This window comes from Barbatula barbatula, assembly GCF_947034865.1.
Source record: "Barbatula barbatula genome assembly, chromosome: 22".
Taxonomy (NCBI): domain Eukaryota; kingdom Metazoa; phylum Chordata; class Actinopteri; order Cypriniformes; family Nemacheilidae; genus Barbatula; species Barbatula barbatula.
Window position 1 is genome coordinate 7,589,579 of NC_136785.1, and position 19,830 is coordinate 7,609,408.

The window sequence follows — 19,830 nt, forward strand, 5'->3', positions numbered from 1 at the left end:
ATGTTGATCAGAGTCTTCTGATAATCATTTTTGTTTTAATATAAATACAATTGTGGCACTATGTTAGAAAATTTAACGATTATAATATTTTCTATATTTTCAATATTGAAGTATATGTTTGACAGGGTTTTGACAGCTACAGTAAAGAAGAATTATACTCTCGATCTGACGTTAAACTTTTTAGATCTCTGAAAAGTTATTTCTTAATTGATTAACATTTTCTTCTGCATATGTAGATCACTTACCTGAATAATATTCGTTCTCGTTATTTATTCTACAGTTTTCTGGAGATATAATGATACTGTTATTAAATCTCCAGAAGCGCAGAGCTTCTGAGTTGTGATTGGACGAACAGAGCCAATCAGCTTCAGCACCTGCACTGATTGGGTCACGCCGAGCCTTTCCCCGGTGTATTTATTGGATATGTGGTTACCGTGTGGTTGCTTGGTCCCTTCATGTGAACGTTGTATGACGTTTTTCAGTATTCAGTATTAGTTAAGCTTTCAGTACCGTATCGTTGCAGTGTAGCATTGTCTTAACTACAGATCGGAAGGAAATCGACGTGAAAACCAAGGGTAACGTTGTTCAATCGCATTACACTATTTGCTGGAGAATGTCCATGAACACGACGCTAATGAATGAGCTCTTTATTTAATTGACTTCACTTCTCTCTCTTCTCGCACTTCTCGTTGGACGAAGGAATCGCTTACTTAAATTGGATAAGAATGGCTGAGTTAGCCGAACCTACAGATAATGTGCTGGGCTTTGACGAAAGGAAATACAGAACCCCACAAAATATGAGTCTACGGAATTTATTAATTATATCGTGCGTGTATAACGATAACCTCATACTGGATTTCCACTGCGTATTTTATTTCTCTCACGGCATGAAATGCAAGATTTGAACTCTTCTTTTTAGAGTTGAGCCGGATACTCGGCTGAAACGAGTATCCGGTACGGATAAAGCATATTTGCCGAGTACAAGTATTATACGAGTAATACGAGTCAATATCTGTGCTCGGATGGAATAAAAATCCTCATTGGGTAGCTGACTGTGTCTGCGTTCTGTGATAGGCTAGTCACAGCGCCCCTCCCTTACACATACAGATTTGCTGTGTCCCGCTCTGCTCACTCACACACAGAATGCTGAGAAGAGAACAGCTCTCTTTCTCTCTCTGTCTCTCCCTCAGTCACTCAGGTTCGCGGGTCTTTTCCGTTAACGTTTAGGGTTTCTTCAGCTTCAGGTTTGTTTTTTATTTCGTTTTTTTTTGCAGTACTTATTAACAGAGTTCTGGTAAACGTAGGGTTTGTTCAGACGTGGTGCTTGGTAGAACGCGACTAGCGTTGCGTCTCTGCCTGTCTGAGATTTTTTTTCTTTTTTTAACCGTCTGCTGATTCTAACCAGTTTTTTGACTTCAAGCAAAAAAATAAAGTAAGTAAGTTAGTGGTATAAATGCGTATTCTGATCAACGGGTTCTGATCAACCCATAGCAATTGCATGATTAAAAATAACATACTGGTTAAAGCCCCGCCCCTTTCAAGACAACCCGACCACTTCCTGGTTAAACCCCGCCCAATTCCATGTTAGGCCCCGCCCAGTCCGAGTACAGATACGGATAATTCATATGGTTAACAGATACAGATACAGATACAGATAATGCTGTACTCGCTCATCCCTACTTCTTTTGCACATATTTTTCAGAGATCTTAGGATGTGGATGGACTTTATGCGCCTTGTTTTGAAGATGTGCGGGGGTGGAGTTATTTTACCGACAGTTTGAGGAGCCAATGGAGTTACGAGGTTGAGTCACAAACTCACTTGAAGACTTTTCATTGGTTAAATATCTGCAAAACCTACAGACAGACGTAAAGGGTTTGCGATAATGCCTTTATAATAAAGAAAACAGCGCTTGTAGGATGATTGACGTGTTAACGTAAAGTTACTCTGACATGTTCTGCATCGAAATAATCTTTTATTTAAATTAGCAATTTCCTTTTGTATGCTATCATATTTTAAAATCCTGTTCTGTACTTTTAAGGGGCAGAAGATTAAATATTCACAAAGGAAACGTCTGTATGTCACTGCCCAAACTGACTGCATTGAGTGAGGGCAGGTATCCCCGTCCGCCGTGGGATGGGATGCTGCGCACATCCTTCTTCATCCTCTCTTGCAAGCGTCGACTTGCATAACTGAAAATACGGTCATTTTTAACCAGCTACGGCAAGATGCATATCAAGGGCGAATCGGACTGACGTTGGTGATGAAATGTCCCCCAGACACGCTCCTTTCGTCGTTCAGCACTATGTGCGGTTTATTTCAAGCGACCGCATCGGATTTTCCAAGGTGTTGACAATCATTGTGGACCACTGGTAAGTGCGCATGTTCGAATACTTTATAATAATTATAATAACAATTGATCGTATTTAGGCACGAATAGCATAAATGAATGAATGCGTTGCACAGTCCAAATGTGTCCAATCCTTTTATGCCTCAAGTTCAGGAAGAGTCTTAATGCGCAGTTTGAGTCGTATCATGTTAATGACAAACTGTTGGCAAAAGCAGTTTAGTTTGTATGGCTATTAAGTAAATGCAAATGTGCATTTTGACCTACATATTACGCGATCCTCTGCCCTGCAGGTTTTATTGTTATTTTGGCATCTCTCGTGAACACAAGATGAGGAGCACGAGAAATAAAGCAACGACCGTCAGACTCTGTGACCAGCCGCAAATGTGTCGCGTGAGATTAATGCTGCTGTGCTTGTGCGTGCTCGTGGCCATGACATTTACCCTGGCGTTATTATTATCTAACCAGCAAACAACAGATTTGGACTTACCTCCCAGACCTCCTGATCTATTCAAAGACAAAGTAAGAAAAATATACCCTGCCGTAAAAAACATAAATAAGGCTAATGGAATAAATGTTTATTATGCATGTTTTACTAAGAAATGATATACAAGATAATTTGCCTGCATTATAAAATGTATCAACTGCTGTCTTTAACCTTAGCTCAGTCACCAGCCAGGTAAGCCCACAGTGTCTCAAGTGAAGCGTCTTGTGTCCCAGGTGAGCTGGGGAAGACTGTGGTACTCTCTTCTGCGGCCCCTTCTTATTGAGCGACAACCTGGAAGTCGTGGGAGCCGGGTCTTCCGAAAAGTGAGATATTTAAAAACGATTTTAAAGCATCAGCCATGTTTTTATTGAAAGTAAATATCAGCTAAACATGTACCAATCTGATTTCCTGTGATCCTAGCACATCTTTTCTCAGCTGGATTCATTATCCGCAGGCTGGTCTGTAGAAGTTGATTCCTTCATCGCCGTGACACCTCGTGGCCCTGTCAGTTTCTCTAATGTTGTGGCTGTGTTAGACCCCACAGCTCCTCGCAGATTGCTGTTGGCTTGCCACTGCGACTCAAAGTCCATACCTACAGATCCAGGTGACCCACAGAAGGTGTTTGTGGGTGCGAGTGATTCAGCTGTACCCTGTGCTATGATGCTGGAGCTAGTCACGGCCTTGGACCCACACCTCAAATTACAAAAGCAGATGGTGAGCTGGAAGAAACCAGTTGTGATACGGAAGTCTGAGAACATGCATTCAAATTAAACACATTTGATTTCAGCTGCCCATCTTTATATGGGTCATTTAATAAAAAATGAACCAGCTATTAAATATAAAGAATGTCCTGAGACAAACTGGGCATGCTGTATGTCTCTGAGGAGGTCACTCTGCACAGGTAGTGAAAAGCCGCAGTGTTGTTGTGTAGAATATCTAGTCAGTTCTCCTTTTTAACTTGTAACAGAGCCAGAAGTTACAGAACACTGCATTATTTTGGTCAGGACTATATTCTTTATAAACAGAATATCACAGGAATGCACTTCATGGCTTTTGATTAGATGTACAGGTTAACATATCAGATTGTTTTCTCTGTCAAGATGTCTCGGGTGACCTTGGAGTTGGTCTTTTTTGATGGAGGAGAAGCTTTTGAGCAGTGGACTCCGACAGACTCACTATATGGTTCACGCCATCTGGCAGATCAGATGTCCCGCATTCCTCACCCTCCAGGTTCTGAACACACTACGTTGCTAAATGCTGTGGTGAGATGTTACACTCATACACACATAAATCTATGAATTGATCTATACACAAATGTACTTGCATGTTGAAACTTCAATTTGCAGGATCTCCTTGTTCTTTTGGACCTTATTGGTGCCCCAGAACCCTTATTTGTGAATCACTTTGAGAACACGGCTCGCTGGTTTGACCGCCTTATCGCTGCAGGTAGCACTGATTTGACTTTCCATTAAAACTAGGACTGGTTAATCATTAATGGCTTGCAAGCGCTGTGCAACCTATGTTTGACTTTGCAAATGTTTAGAACTATCAACTATCTTATGCACATCTTGTGCTTCTACCCTCTGTTTAATTTAATTCTTTGGTCCCTCTTATTATATTTCACATTCTGTGCTTAGAGAAGAAACTTCACGGTTTGGGCCTCCTGTCCTCCCATCCCAGTGAGCAGAGCTATTTCAGGAAGGATGTAAACATGGGGCTGGTTGAAGATGATCATGTTCCTTTCCTTCAGAAAGGTAATCCATGGAGCATCAATGCAGGATTCTTCCCAAATGTAGTACACTATTGTTTTCTCCAAAATTGAATGTCATTGCAAGAGAACCTCTTGTTGTTGTTTTTTACCACAGGAGTTCCAGTGCTGCACATGATCGCTACACCTTTCCCTTCTTTCATGCACACAATGGAAGATACGGCAGACAAGATTCACAGTCACACTGTGGAGAATCTTACAAAAATCCTTGTGGTCTTTCTGTCAGAATATCTTAGGCTCTAGGATGCTATAAGATTACAGCCATCCACATGCATAATGGATCATCTTATGCCTCAGCTTCACTGCTTTTGGATATCTTATATCAGTAACTGTTCTGAGGAATGTATTGTATGCACACTGTACTGTATTGTCAGGCTGCCGTCCTATAACCTGACATGTGCTTTGGATTTTCCGTGATGTTAGTGAATCAGTACTGTACTTTCAGGGTAGATTTGCTATTAATTATTGCACTTTATAATAACTTTAACAAAATAATATTATCTGTGCCAAAAAATAGGTTTACAAAAGTGTGCTTGTCTATTCAATAATTGTGCAATAAAATCAATAGAATGCAATGTAGATATTTAGAGCTAATGAATGAATGTAAACCTGATGCCATAAAGCGTTATTACACTTTGCACTTAAGGTTTATAATGCTCTACGAATTATAATATAATTAATATATACTGCATTAAATAATGCAATATTTTTCTCAAATAATAGGGCCATAACAATCTGTAATCTTTAATAGCTAAATGTTAAACCACATGTAATTCTATAATTTTGTTATTTCATATTATATATTTTGCATTTGAGGATCGAGTTACAAAAGAGTTGTTTACCTTGATATTATAATCTATGCCTAAATAAAGAATAAACTGTGAGGATCATACATATCTTTGTGTAGTGTAGTCCGTATACTTCCAGCCACTAGGTGGCAGTGTATTTTCTTGTTACCGCATTACATAAGGTCACGGCGTCAGTGAGGAAACTTGAGGTCAAATCTACAGTTTTAATGTGCTTTCAGCTATGCTGTCAATTTCTGTACGTTTTATAACTTAGCAAATAAAAACAGCAGTCACAACATGTGTGTTTTAGCAGTAACCAATGAAGTCGAGTCGTGTAACTGACTGACAAGGTAAAGCATTTCCTGGCTGTTTATTTAACTGAGTATGTACCACCTTTGTTTATACAAAAGGACTAACGTTATATTAGACAAATTACATGGAAAGGTTTGTGTTAAATAAATGTGGGAAAGGACATGTGTAAGGTGTATGTTTGTGGTTCACCATTTGTAATGACATTTTTTATTTTATATTAAATGTCTCACTTAATTTTCCAACACTGTATTGACCACATTGTTTCCCATTGCAGGCTGAAGACGTCATCGTCAACAGTCCCCGTAGTGTCCGACCATTTTCTTGCTGTGTTTTATCATCCCACACACAGTGATGCGGCACAGTAAGCTACAGAAACAGGTCCTGTCCCTGTATCGTCAGTTTCTGCGTGCTGCACAGGACAAGCCGGGGTTTATTCCGAGAGTACGTGATGAATTCCGCGCCAACGCTCAAATCAAGAAGACTGATGTCATGCACATTGAGTATCTGTATCGTCGAGCCCAACGCCAGCTTGATCTGCTTAAAGATGTAAACACTAAACAACTTGGATCTTTCAGCAAGTCTGAAAAAGAAAGTTGACTAGGCAATCTATGATGGCCATATGATAATATATTTTATCAATTGCAACTTGAATCAAAAGTGCATAAATACCTACCCTCGCTGTAATTTGACAAATAAAGGACCGGCGAGACTCAACAAACAAACAACCAGATTGGTACTATATTGGTATTATTATAAAAACTGAAGAAAGTCAGAATGGACAAAAATGTTATTGTATTGTAGTATTTAACTGGCAAAATAAACGGATTGTTTGCTGCCTTATCGTGTACTGTTTTCTGTCGTTGTTTGTGTGTAAATGTGTGTTCAAGACATGGACGCAGGTTTGGTCTCAGCTTTGGTGTGTCGCATATCTAAATGATTCAGCATACACTTAAGAACAACACTTCCGTGTGACTTTTGCCTGTGACTAAATACTTTCACGCTGTTATAATGTAAATAAAGGTGAAAAGGCATGTTAAAGTCCGTCTTTAGGATTGTACCGTACATCCCTTGCTAAAAACCGTGATTGACTTGACACGTCCAGAAGTGGGCGCTAGAGTAAAAACATGGGAACACAGGAAGAAGAAACTGTAAACAGGAAGGTCGAGTCAGCGGCGTTACAAAAGTAATAAACGATACATTTGCATAGAAATATTAATGTTTATTGATCAGAGACATCGGATTGTCTTTTAAAATAGAAATAGGTATCGAATTTCTACGACAGTATGGCGGAATCAAAGGGTTTAAACGATTTGGTCGACGCCCAGTTAATTCAGCAGGTTGGTGAAACGTAAAATCTTGCATCTTCGGATTCATCTCAAATCCATTGCGATCGCTGTATTTTCTTGTCTTTCAAATAAAATTGATAATTCATAATTGAAAATATATTTAATTATAATAACAGTATTTATTTTGTTATCTAAAAGTTTGATTAATGGACAGTGTGATCATGTATTTGCATTTCTTTCAGCTGGCTCTGCTGGGTTGGTTGAAGACTGATAGTGTTCAGTGTAAAGAACTTCTGACTGCGGTCACAGGAATACAGGTGGCTCGTGAAGTTCTGGACAGGCTGACTGGACAAAAACAAATAGATGCTTACAAGGTAAGAAGCATCTGTGCTATTTTGATGTACCTTTGTATGTAGAGAGCTTTCTTAAAATCATTACAGAGGGGTACTGTAGCTATACCATACCATACCAGGACACTGTGCTATACCAGATGTGCCAGGCTAAAGGTATAACGTATGTTAAGTTTTGGTAAATTCACCTGTAACGTTCTGCTTCCACAGACGGAGTGCATCCAGACCATTGCTGACTTTGTCAAGAGGAATCCCAGGGCTTCCCAGCGGGAGTTAAATGCAGAGGTTGAGAAGAACGTGCTGTTCTTTGCCGCTAGGGTGCAGGCCCTGGATTCTAGCCTTTAAACAGCTTTTTTTTAGCAGTGCCCTTTACTGTCCTTAGACATAAAAGTTAAGATATTTGGTTGCCTTTCTCACGTACTCTTTTTTTGTTTTTTTTAAGTGTTTGTTCAAATATTTATATGCTTTATTGGTTGGTTATACTGATTGGCCAAAGCAATGGGCATTAAAAATAACAATACTACAGGCATGCATGCACCTATCTATATCTGTAAACATATACGAAACGTGTAAGAGCATTTTTCTCTTTCCCTTCCCTTTTTTCTCTTTTAAATATGTTTCTCTATACTGTGACATCCATCTGTCTATACCTCTACACCTGAGAGCCTACCCAGCTATTTTCGGACAGAGGTTGGGACACGTGTCACATGTTTTTTTAACGTGTGATTTTCAGAACTTGAATATGCTGAATATCTCTGGTTTCTTTTAATATGGTTTTTAGATTTATAATTGTTAATAAACAGATGTAGATTATATTATTATGAATCACTTACAAATAACTTGTTTTAATGTGCAGATATTAGTTGACAACAAGAGTTTTTATTTATTTACAAGATTTTTCAATATTAATGTGTTTGTGAATGTCAAATTTCTGAAAAATAAACCTCTTACTGATAATTTTTTTTGTGTTTGTGCTATATCACAGTAAGAATGACTTAATTGTACGTTCAACATGTAGCTTAGCCCTAACAATGACTTATTCATTTAAACCAGCGTGAAGGTCAATATCGAGAGCACGGATTTAACACATAGACAACAAAGACAGGTCAGGTGGATGAAGCGAAGAGGAGAGTGGGAAAATTAGAGGAAAGAGACAGACTCCATAATGAGCTTAGCATTCATCAAACGGCACCTGTGTTGAATTGCATTATGCAGATCACACGTCTCAGATCTTGTGATGACTTAAAAGACCGTGTAGCACACTTACACAAACCTGTGATTCTGGAATAATATCATCGCTACACGTAGCTCTGGGTTTCTTCCCTTTTGCAAAGACATGCAGTTGCCAAAACACTTGTCTTCTGAGGAAGACAAAGTTTCTGAATAATAATATACATCATACTCTTTTGTTACAGCACTTGTGTGTCTCAACTGCACCTGGGCACTTACAGGCAAGTACTTTAATGATGGGGATACAGTCTTGTGAGCTGGCAACCAAGATGAAAGGCATGGGTGGGCTGGTCAGAGAGAACAAAGCAACAGTCTCCTTCTAAGCGCATCTCACAATAGAAAGAGCGAGAGTACCATGCTATATTTTTGTCTGTCAACATCAAACAAGGCAATGTTTTAATGTCAGTAAAGCAACAGGAAAATGGTGGTCTGTCAGCCGTTTAAGGATTTTAAATTGTACTTGTTGAATTTCTTTGAAGGTGCATTCTCAGGGGGGATTATTGTAATATCTGTGAGTGTTAAGGCATTTACAACGGCCCGTTACAAAAACGCTAGAATAGCATTGCTTCAGTTAGCACTGTAAAGTCTTGTAGTAACCATTTATGCACTTCAAACCTGAAAATAAAAGAAAGTTAAAGATGTCACATCTAAATGCAAAAGGAATTTAATGATGTTTCTTTATCATCATTAGTATTATCTCGTTCAGACATTCAGCTCGCACTATATATAGCGCAGACTCTGCTTTTTGTAAGCAGTTGTTGATTGTTGAGTGCATAAATGTAAATAAATGTAAATTAAGTCCACCTTCTCATGTCTCTGACGCTTTGTAAGATTACAATGAATCTTTGCAAAGGACAGTTTCAAAACCTAGGAAACTGCCTTCCTGGACTGCATTTTATAGGGCTTAAACTCGTGAAGACTGCCCAAATTGGTGTCTAGGTAGACAGCTCACATCTCTCTCTCTCTCTCTTTCTCTCTCTCTCTCTCTCTCTCTCTCTCTCTCTCTCTCTCTCTCTCTCTCTCTCTCTCTCGGACACTAAAGCTCTGCTCTATCATTCAATCACGCAGTGCTGCCGAGGATTGACACTTGCTACGAATAATATACGCCGTGTAACATCTATTAAACGTTTTCGCTTTCTGTTCTTTCTCGAAACATTCATCACAGTGACCTTTGTTTGGGGGATATGCCAATATAAGCTGTGCTCTTCATAAAATATTAAAGAACAAATCAGGTAGGCAATACTTATCTATCAACTTTTAAAGTTTCTGTTAGCGAGAGATTAATGATCAGATATGAATTTGCATTGGATTATTTTTTTTATAACAATCTTAAAATCCCGCAAGTCACGCAACCTTCTAACTCAAGCCTGTATATTGCAAAAAAATGTGTTTCAAATTTTTACATTTAAAACTACACACAGAAATAAAACATAGTGACAGATTCTTTATAATTTTGCTATCCACTATATTTTGACATCAGGGTCTTTGGGTGGAAAATAATAAAATTAAAATGTTTCTTTTGACTCTTCTTGAAAATAATTATTTTTATTTGCAGACAGATTTTGATTTAAGATGATTCTACTTCAAGACCACAAGCCTATTACACACTCTTGGCGTGTAACCTGCGATAGCTGGACAGAGTCCTTGGAAAAGATAAAAATCTTGCGCTTGCCTGCCTACTGTTACATGCTACCCCAAAAGGTGTATCTTGATGTCTTATTTCCCAGACTGTGTTTCATTTTACCAGATAACCTTTCTTTTTATGATCCTTTCTGTCCCAACACTATTGAAGTAAGTGATGTGGTTATGAATCACAATGGACAGAAATAAACCCATCTGCAAAATATTTTTCTTCAGTGCAAACTGCAATACAGTTTTCATGTGACTGCATACTTGTTCTAGACTCCATTGCGGTGCATTTATGTACGTGTGTGTTCTGAATGTGTGTCTATGTGTATCTGTGCGTGTTCACTTGTCCTGTCAATTCCTGCTGGTTATCAAGTCATGCCACGTGGAAGAGATGTCAGCAACAACTGTTGCCTCCCACTGCACCTAAAGGAGGACAATGCCCGTTTTGGCTTGTTGGCAGCTTTCATCTTGCTCTACCTGCTGTGTGGGGCAATGGTGTTCTCCGCTCTGGAGCATCCCTCTGAGCTGCAGGCCCATAAGCGATGGGAGGAACAGCTGGCGAACTTCACAGAGCAAAACAGCATCAACCTGCACTCGCTACAGGACCTGCTAAGACAATATGAGGAAGCCTTCGTGGCTGGAATCCGTGTAGACAAACTTCGGCCTAGATGGGATTTTTCAGGGGCATTTTATTTTGTGGGCACTGTGGTTTCTACGATTGGTGAGTTCCGTGAAAAGTAAGATCTTTGCATAGTTCACTCCAAACATTTTATTCTGTCATTTATTCACTCTCTTGACTATGACTTTCTTCTGTAAACACACACAAAAAAGGTATTCTGAAAAATGTAGGTAATCGAACAATGGTGGTACTCATTGACTTCCATTGTTTTTTTTTGAATGGGTAACGCCGTTGCTCGGTTATCAACATTCTTCAATCATGCTACCAACATTCTTCATTCTTTTCACTTCTTAATTTACTCTTCATTTACATTACTAAATATAATAACTTAAAAACATGAAATGCGTCTTGTTTCTCTCCAGGATTTGGCATGACCACTCCTGTCACCATTGCAGGAAAGATCTTTCTAATATTCTATGGACTCCTCGGTTGTGCAGCAACAATCCTCTTCTTCAACCTCTTCCTGGAGCGCATCATCACGATGCTGGCCTACATTATGCGCTGGTGTCACGAGCGCCAACTGCGCCGCTCTGGCGTGGGAGGAGAGGAATCCAGGAGTGAGGATGACAGTCTGGAGGGTTGGAAACCATCGGTCTACTACGTAATGCTCATTCTGGGCATTGCTGCCCTGTTGATCGCCTGCAGTGCCTCTGCTCTCTACTCCGCCATGGAAGACTGGGATTACTTTGAATCCTTGTACTTCTGCTTTGTGGCCTTCAGCACCATTGGGTTCGGAGATCTGGTTAGCAGCCAGAGGGAAAGCTATAAAGCTCAGGAGGCCTACCGTTTTGGCAACTGCCTCTTCATCCTCATGGGTGTGTGTTGTATCTATTCCCTATTTAATGTTATTTCCATTATCATCAAGCAAACGCTTAACTGGATCTTGGCGAAACTGGACCGCAGCAGGTCCCACTGTAAGTGCCGCGGCCGACCGTACAGGAGACGGGGTCGGGCCTGCTGTTGCTGCTGCTGCTTCCCGCGTCTTCCCAACCAGCGAACCAATCACCACCCTCATCCCGGTAATTCTCGGCTGAGGGGGCAAAAACGCAATGCCGTGCATCCTGCCCCCGCAAATGAAACGGCGGGAAAACGCTTCACTAATGCATCAGTGGAAACAGTTTGTGATAGTGAGACTGAAGCTGGCTTAGGACCAGATGGAGGTTATCTGACAGGGCGCAGGCTGTCTGGAGAAATGATCTCCGTCAATGACTTTATGGCCAACAAGGTTTCTCTGGCCATTCTACAGAAGCAACTCTCAGAAACTGCTCACGGTAATCCAAGACAAAGCCATGTTCGACAGAACGGCTTTTCCGGGGGAGTGGGCGCCTTTGCTATCATGAATAATCGCCTACAGGAGACGAGTGTTGACAGATAGCTCTCTTACTCTCCATACAAAGACAGTGATATTGTACATTATTTATATATGAATATATCATTCATTTCTTATGGTTGATTATTGCACGCAATAACAGAGGAAGATCGTAAATTCATGCACTCAGTATATCATTTAAGTGCTTATATTATGAGACTTTAGCCAGGTTTTCATAGGCAGGGTCACTTATACAGTACAGAACAAATCAGATCAAATTAAAATTGCAGATTTATTTCCATGTCGTGTTATATTAAGATGATGCTGATCATTCATCAATGGTTTCATTCTTACAAGGAGACCTCTCTCAATTTTTTCCATCCTTATAAACAGACCATGGGATTTTAATAGTGACATCGCTTCTCGAAGTCACTTTGATGCTGAAGTGATTGGCCGGTGTGGTGAACAATCACACTGTGCCTCTAAAGAAATCCTTCAGCAGCTCTTCACAAAAACAGACTGATTTTCAAGAGCAGGGCAGATGTAGCCACAGCACTTAGAGAAAGACAGTCCCGGGTGAAAAAAAGAACAAGTGTCAAATAGAAAGGAGATGGTTAGTAGTGTTCATTGCATAATAGTTTCTATCGCACTGCTGTTGATTGTCCTAAGGAGCATGTAATCTAAAATGAATACAAATATGTGTAAATAGGCTTTTAGCAAAAGTGGCGTATTTAAAGGGACAGACAATTAATGCAAGAACAGTTGAGTCTACAGTAATAATCGCACAAAGTATGTATAGATAGATTGTATAGATACTGTACTGCATATTGTACACACAAATTGTACTTATTTAATATTTATATAGCAATTTAATATTTGTGTTTCAACCGTAATAGCTACAAAAGCTTTACACAGAGTGAACCCTGTGGATTTGATCCATGATTGTGTTCATGCAGAGTAGTCATTTGATACACTTCCTCTGAAAGCATTGTTGGCATTGTTAAGTGACGCACAATCGTTGTGCTTACAGTTCAAAACAACTCGGATTTGAAATATATCCCAGCTCAATCCCAGAAATAACGTATTCAATGGCAACAGGCGCCAGAGCTCCATACGTTGTTTCTGGTTTGAAGGTGTTCAGGAGTTGCCTATCGGAGTTCGTCCGGGACTGCAGATTAGAGGGGTGTTAAACAGGGCGTGTCTTTTTGTCGCCCCTTAAGGATGATACTGGTACTGCACTCTAGCGGCTGGTGTTTTATGTATGACTAGCAATGCAGTTACCATAGGTCTCTCTTTATGTAGCAGGACAAACATTGAAATAAACAGAAACCGTATGAATGGCCTGATCTGTTTATTATCATCTTTATTACTCAACTTTTGACCTTTATGATAGCACAAGTATCGGCGCCTGTACAATATCTGCAAAGATTTCACAACACAACATGATACAGCAAAGCATCAATTCATTTGATAGTCATTACGAAGTCTCTTAGTAATATTAACACTGTTTATATGTTGTTGGCATTATTTCAAAGAGGTCAGTAAGGCAACACAGTAAAGTACAGACCATGCAAACAGATTAGAGAGAATGACAGGAAACCACAATTGAACAGTAGGAAAAGTTGAGCTCCATGTTGTAAAAAATTCAAAGTGCTTGTATTGAACTAAATTTATTTCTTTAAATTTATGACTTATAATATGTGAGCTCATTACTTACGGCTAAAATACACTACAAGACATTTGCTCAGATTTGACCCATTTTCAAGTATGGAAAGTCTGTGCAAGTCTGCAGATTTGATCAGTTAGTGTTTCGGAAACTTTCAAAAAGTCTGAAAGTGTTTGATGTCTAGGTCTTGTACTGTATTCCAGACATTAGATGTGCAAGACAACCAAAAAAAGTTATCTTGTTGCTTATTTACTGTTCCCTAAAACCCAGAGGCTGTCAATAAATATTTTCTTCTTATGTGATCAGTTTTAAAAATGTAAACACACGTCATATAATATTCAAGACGTCAAAGAACCTTAAAAATTGGTTTCCATCTGTTCAACAAATTTCCTGAGTTTTTGACTTAAAAGATTTAAAATATTTGATCACAATCTAAAGAAAGTCACATGTATAGGCTATAGATTCAGAATTGTCCTTGATTGTGGCACAACATTGTTCTTTTTGTATGTTTTCTGAATGATAAAACAGACAAAAATGTCAAAAAAACAAAGTAAAATGTGTTTATATTCATTGCTGTCCAAAAAAATAAACCTGGTCACTATAATTATTTATATTTAACGTTTTTAATTGCCATTATAAGGACTGAGCTCCTGTAAAGATATAAACAACTCATATTAAAAATAATTGTACATTAACACACTGATGATTGATCTGAGCATTAGTAGTTTAAAATTTATTTAATTTAGTACACCAGTATGCTGTAAACGTAATGTAAAATGTAACTACATTTTTCACTTTGCATTAAAGAGTTTAGTATCATACCTGTGTTAAACTAAAGCGTCGTGCTTCTTTCTGCTGATAGTAGGCTGATATGATACAGTTCCGTCTGCAAGTGTAAAAAAAAGACAATTAAAGCAGATTAGTGGTGTTGAGCTAAGGTTCTCTGAAATAAAGTGATCACACCTATACATCACTTTCTCGATTACTGTAGAAAAAAGTGTCTGTTCGAAGTGCAGCTTGAATCAAAGAACATCGAAATCTAAGGATTTTCTAATCTGTTATTTATTACCATGTGTATTTCATCCGTGTCATTTTAAATAAGCAGAGCTACTTTTGTTCTCTGTGTTTCAAAGGATGTTGGAGTACATTTTACAAGCCTATATATTCAACTATCTGTCAATCACAAAAGAGTTAAATACTGTTTGTAAAAAGGATTTTAGTAGATGTTATTCTGGACAAATTAGAAATACTATAAACCCTAAAAATAGTAAGAGTATCACTGTTATTGTATTTCACGGTCATTCTTGTTCTCACTTGCTCTGAAGTCCGCCCCCTGGTGGTAGTCCTGGTATCACTGTTGAAGCCAGAACTGTCAGAACTGACAGGAGATCAGGCTCATCACCTCTTGCACTCAGCTCTTCAAATATCTCTGCCGAAGACACATGTACGAAAAGACTTAATTGCCAAGCAGGCTACTATTCAATGTCAGACACTGAGCGGATTGCCATCTGTGACAAAACTGCCATACAAAGATTAAGAGTTGTTCATATGTAATGAAATGAATCAAAACTCAGATTTAATCTGATGGTTTACCAGCTACTTTAGACTCTAGAAAGTCCTCCAGCTCAGCTTCTTGGTGTAATGCCTCATGTGACAGCTGGGGGGCGCCGGGGAAACAGACTAGATTGATGCTGATGTTATCAAGGCTCCCCTGTTGGCAAAAACGAGAGGTGGTTGCATCACCCAAAACAGGAAACAATAATGTTTGATGTGCAATTTATGTGCCTGGTACACAATTTCATGTTTCTGCATGCATGCAAAGTGATCAAGTAGTCTGCACAATATGCATCAGGTTGACAATTCCGTACATTGAATTCGGTGGGCCAACACAGACCGTATCCTTAATTTCTCAAGAAAACTGTTTGTTATCTGTCTCTACGCAACAAGATGCTTAACAGCAGTCCCTTTACGCCAGGGCTAAAAGTAGTTCATCCGTTTGCAGCTTAGCGCCTGAATACACTTTGAGATGGGGGTCGAAAGTGCATTGATGACAAAATAGAGAGCTTACTGCGGGGAGAAAGATGTTGACATTTTCAGGTCATCACATATCCATCTTTAAAGCTTGATGGCCAGCCAGTGTTTCTCTAACGTTATATAAAAGCCAAGCTAAAATAGGGGTTATGGTCTGTTCCGAACAAATGGTTGATAAACTGTACAAATGGTTGATATGGTTGACTGTATGGGATGCTTCATACACTTTTACACAAATGAATAGGCCTACAGAGAGTGTAGATGTAACGGAGGCCAGCAAGTGAAGAGCTATGCAGTGTATAAACCTCACTATTTTAGGTGGAAAAACAAACAATTTCCCTGTAAAATATCTTTTTCGTTTTCTTTTCTTATAATGAAATGGATCTTTAAGTTGATTTACTTTCTTTGAAACAAAAGACGTCAAAAACGACGAGAATCCATACATTGTTTAGCTGAACATTATCCAGCGTGCCTAGTGTCCTAGTTTCAAAAATGGTTTTGCAAGGGAAGTGGTGTGCAAGGAAACTGCATGTAAATGGCATGCAATTTGCGAGTTGGTGTACTTCCAGTTGTACTTAAATTGCAAAGAAATTTTACAGGTTTTATAAAAATAATAGTTTTGTAAAATACTGCTGATGTAAAATTTTAAACAAATGAAAAATAAATGTTTTTGAAGTCGAAATTGATACATTTACTTAAAATCGCAGGGGGTGGGGCTACTTAAATTAAATAATTTGAATGAAATTTTAATAAATAATTGAATAAGTTTATGAGACAAAAAAGTTTGAAACCCCCTGAACCAGTGTATAAATGACTGTGTATCTATAGTTAAATATTAATGCAATTACTTTTATCGTATTAAAAAATATATAATATATATATATATATATATATATTGACTTTCAAAGTCTCTCTTACCTTATAGAGGCAAAGGTCAATGACCTGAGAACAGACCTCTCTCAGATCTGTGCAGACACGCAGTCGACTGTGTATGAAGGCGCACAGCTCTTCATTACTAACAGTGTCCCACACCCCATCACAGGCCAGAACCAGAAACTCATCTGCTGGTGAGCGCTCCACGACAGACACATCAGGTTCGGGTGACACCATTTGTTCCGTGACAGGCCTCCACTCTGCTGTCTTGTAACTGAAGTCTCCCAAGGCGCGAGACACAGCCAGTGATCCATTCACACGTTGTAGAGTGACCGATCCCCCAGCGCTCTCTATTCTCTCTCTCTCACCTGGGCTGAAAGGCTTGTGGTCCTCGGTTGAGAACACCACCCGACCTGCACGGCACAGGACGGCCCGAGAGTCTCCGCAGTTCACAAAGTAGATGTGGTGAGGGGTTATAGCTGTGGCGACTACAGTGGTACCTCCCCGCTCCCAACCCTCGCGGCAGGCCAGGGCATGAAGGTGCTTGTCCATGAGGAAGAAACCCTCCTTGATGCCCTCAGTGACCCTTTCCACGTCTTCTTCTGCTCGGATCTTGCCTGAGAAAGAATAGGGCTTAACACATTACAATAAAGTTCAAGTATAGACCTTAAGTATGACCTATTGTTGACTTTCCTTTTATATAAAATATAATCTTAGATTAATAGATGGATTATAAAAATGTGTATTAATGTAACTTTTGTATGTTGCTTTTTGATACAAGCATATTGTAAATGTAAATGATTAAAAATTATATGTTTTTAACCTATATTTAAATCTTATATTTACTCTTTATTCATATTTTTATACAAATTTACATTTATTAATTTAGCAGACACTATTTTAGTAAAGTAGTTTTTTTATGTAAAGACCTTTTGTTATGACTTTTTAGTGTCTTTTCTGAGAAAGTCTTTGTATCATTATCATATATATTTTTATAAAGAATGTAATAAGATTGATATATTTATTACAATATTATGGATTCATGTCACTTTTGCAAGTTTCTTTGGATATAATTGTAAACAAACATCAAATTAGTTTTTTATAAACATACACTTTTTATGTTTTATTCATGCACATTTACATTTATTCATTTAGCACAGTTTTTAGTTACTTAAAAATGGGAATAATAAAGGTTTTTCATAAACTTTTGTAAACATTCATGGATATATATGTGTATATTTATGTAACTTATTACCCGTTCGAAAAACACAATTTATTTGTTTTACTAAAGAACCAACACAGTTTAGTATACTTTGCATGTACACGTTGTTTGTTATACAAGTAGACTGGGTTTGATAGGACCTTTCAGTTACTTTTCTTAGTTTATATTTGTATTATTTACATATATTTCATATAAATATTATGCATTGAATGAATATAGGGATTACAATAATATTATTTAGTGTCACTTTTGCAAGTCGCGTTTGGATAAAAGCATATTGTTTATATAAATACGAACTTTGTTTTTCTAATCATACATTTAAAATAATATAATAACATTTGCATATATTTATATACATTTTAATTTATTCATTTAGCGCCTTTCAAAAAAGAGAGTGTTTAAGATTTTAACATTTGTATGGCCTAAACACATTTAAGTTATCACCCATCTCTTGGGAAAAAACACAATTTCCCAGATGCTTCACTGCTGAAAAGTGTAATTGCTTTTCCTATAGGACTATTAGAAACCTGTCACACTCCACAATTAACTTGTCAGATGTTAAATAGCATTGCTGCGACTCGGATGATGTGGCTTTACAAATGAATTCCGATTATCTAAAGAGCTGTACAGCATGTGATGTGATGATGTAATCCACTGTAATTATGATTTCTATGACTCTGTGTAAGCCATCCCTATTGCTTCCGTGCGGTCTGACATAACATAAAATGTCTACTCCATGTACCATACATCACTGTGATGAAACATCTCTTGCACCTTGTAAGAAAGATCATTCATTACCTGTTCCCAAAATGTGGTCCAGCAGATTTCGAGAGCAGTGTTGGGCCACCATGCCGCCTGCGTGCCCATCATACACCGCAAAGAACCCCCAATGAGAGAGTTCGCCCCCCAACTGAGGGAAGCAGTTGTGGAAATCTTCCATGTGGGCTCTCCATCCCTGCATGCTGGCCAGGGCATAGTTAAGACCCCAGGAGGCACATCCCTCCTGCATATGCTTATCCAGAACCGGTCGATCCAGGTAGGGGCTGGGGATGACCCCTTCTTCCTCTCCCCCCTCCTCGCCTTCAGCCAACTCCCCTGCGCCTCCCCCCCGTCCCCCTTTAAAAAAGGAGGTGACCCTTTTTTCTGTCTCCTTCACCAACTGTCGTACAAAAGCGGGCATTTCCACGCTTCCCTTCTTGGATGTTCTCATGGTGTCTTTTTGTTTTTCCGATTGTGTGAATCCTGTCACGGCCTCCACCCTGTGCTGTAACTCACTGGCTTTGGTTCTCAGGGCCTTACAGCATTATATCCCAAGAGACTGCTCCTTCGAGCATCTTCAAACGATCCAATCCAGAACAGCTGATTTCCTCCTCTGTAAGTCTAGCCATTACTGTGCGTTTCATTGAGATCCGATCTATCTGTTCTTTTCGAATTGAGCCACTACTGTCTCCTATCTCTTCTATATATCAGTGATATTCTCTCTCCCTACAGCTTTCTCACCATCTGAGCGGATATTTACCTGTCATCCGTCTGATTGGCTGAGCTATTTCTGTGCACCAATCATATCTCAGTGTTCTCCCTCTTGTTGTACACACCGCCATGCAATCCTTTTGCAGAGGGGCTCACTCTCCTACGCGTTTCGTAGTCTCTCTCTCTCTCTCTCTCTCTCTCTCTCTCTCTCTCTCTCTCTTTTTCCTCCCTCTCCTTTTGAACTCTCTGTAAATCATCGGTGCATCTGAACGTTTGATAACTGTGGATTACCTAACATCCACAGATTAATGAACAGATTTTAATGGTTGCCTTATGAGAACGAGAGAGAGAGCGAGAGAGAGAGAGCGAGAGAGAGAGAGAGGAT

At 39.0% G+C, this 19,830-nt stretch overlaps 4 protein-coding genes across 7 annotated transcripts; 3 read left to right on the plus strand and 1 right to left on the minus strand.

Annotated features, from left to right (window-relative positions):
• The first annotated feature begins 334 nt into the window (after positions 1 to 334).
• Positions 335 to 5,503, plus strand: qpctlb (glutaminyl-peptide cyclotransferase-like b). 4 transcript variants are annotated; one of them, XM_079486563.1, is made up of 10 exons: positions 335 to 575; positions 1,703 to 1,801; positions 2,040 to 2,370; positions 2,639 to 2,867; positions 3,066 to 3,155; positions 3,253 to 3,546; positions 3,933 to 4,094; positions 4,179 to 4,278; positions 4,470 to 4,586; positions 4,698 to 5,503. In XM_079486563.1, the coding sequence occupies exons 3-10, from the start codon at positions 2,267 to 2,269 to the stop codon at positions 4,841 to 4,843; spliced, it is 1,242 nt and encodes a 413-aa protein (XP_079342689.1). In that variant the 5' UTR covers positions 335 to 575; positions 1,703 to 1,801; positions 2,040 to 2,266; the 3' UTR covers positions 4,844 to 5,503. The 4 variants fall into 4 exon arrangements, with proteins under 4 accessions (XP_079342689.1, XP_079342687.1, XP_079342688.1 ...); XM_079486561.1 differs by having other exon boundaries at positions 411 to 575; positions 3,009 to 3,155; positions 4,698 to 5,495; XM_079486562.1 differs by lacking the exon at positions 335 to 575 and adding an exon at positions 1,131 to 1,432 and having other exon boundaries at positions 3,009 to 3,155; positions 4,698 to 5,495.
• Positions 5,504 to 6,531: 1,028 nt separating this feature from the next.
• LOC306911307 (uncharacterized protein) lies at positions 6,532 to 8,312 on the plus strand. Its single transcript, XM_079486565.1, has 3 exons — positions 6,532 to 7,037; positions 7,229 to 7,360; positions 7,547 to 8,312. The coding sequence occupies exons 1-3, from the start codon at positions 6,984 to 6,986 to the stop codon at positions 7,679 to 7,681; spliced, it is 321 nt and encodes a 106-aa protein (XP_079342691.1). The 5' UTR covers positions 6,532 to 6,983; the 3' UTR covers positions 7,682 to 8,312.
• A 2,258-nt stretch (positions 8,313 to 10,570) lies between these two features.
• On the plus strand, positions 10,571 to 12,249 carry kcnk12l (potassium channel, subfamily K, member 12 like; the record flags this gene model as incomplete). The annotated part of the gene is made up of 2 exons (XM_079486757.1): positions 10,571 to 10,916; positions 11,237 to 12,249. 2 exons carry the CDS (start codon positions 10,571 to 10,573, stop codon positions 12,247 to 12,249), a joined length of 1,359 nt encoding a protein of 452 aa, XP_079342883.1.
• Positions 12,250 to 13,518: 1,269 nt separating this feature from the next.
• ppm1nb (protein phosphatase, Mg2+/Mn2+ dependent, 1Nb (putative)) lies at positions 13,519 to 19,473 on the minus strand. The gene is made up of 6 exons (XM_079485893.1): positions 18,774 to 19,473; positions 16,799 to 17,370; positions 15,443 to 15,560; positions 15,164 to 15,278; positions 14,672 to 14,735; positions 13,519 to 14,499 (listed from the first exon to the last, which is right to left on the minus strand). The coding sequence occupies exons 1-6, from the start codon at positions 19,183 to 19,185 to the stop codon at positions 14,473 to 14,475; spliced, it is 1,308 nt and encodes a 435-aa protein (XP_079342019.1). The 5' UTR covers positions 19,186 to 19,473; the 3' UTR covers positions 13,519 to 14,472.
• Positions 19,474 to 19,830: the final 357 nt, after the last annotated feature.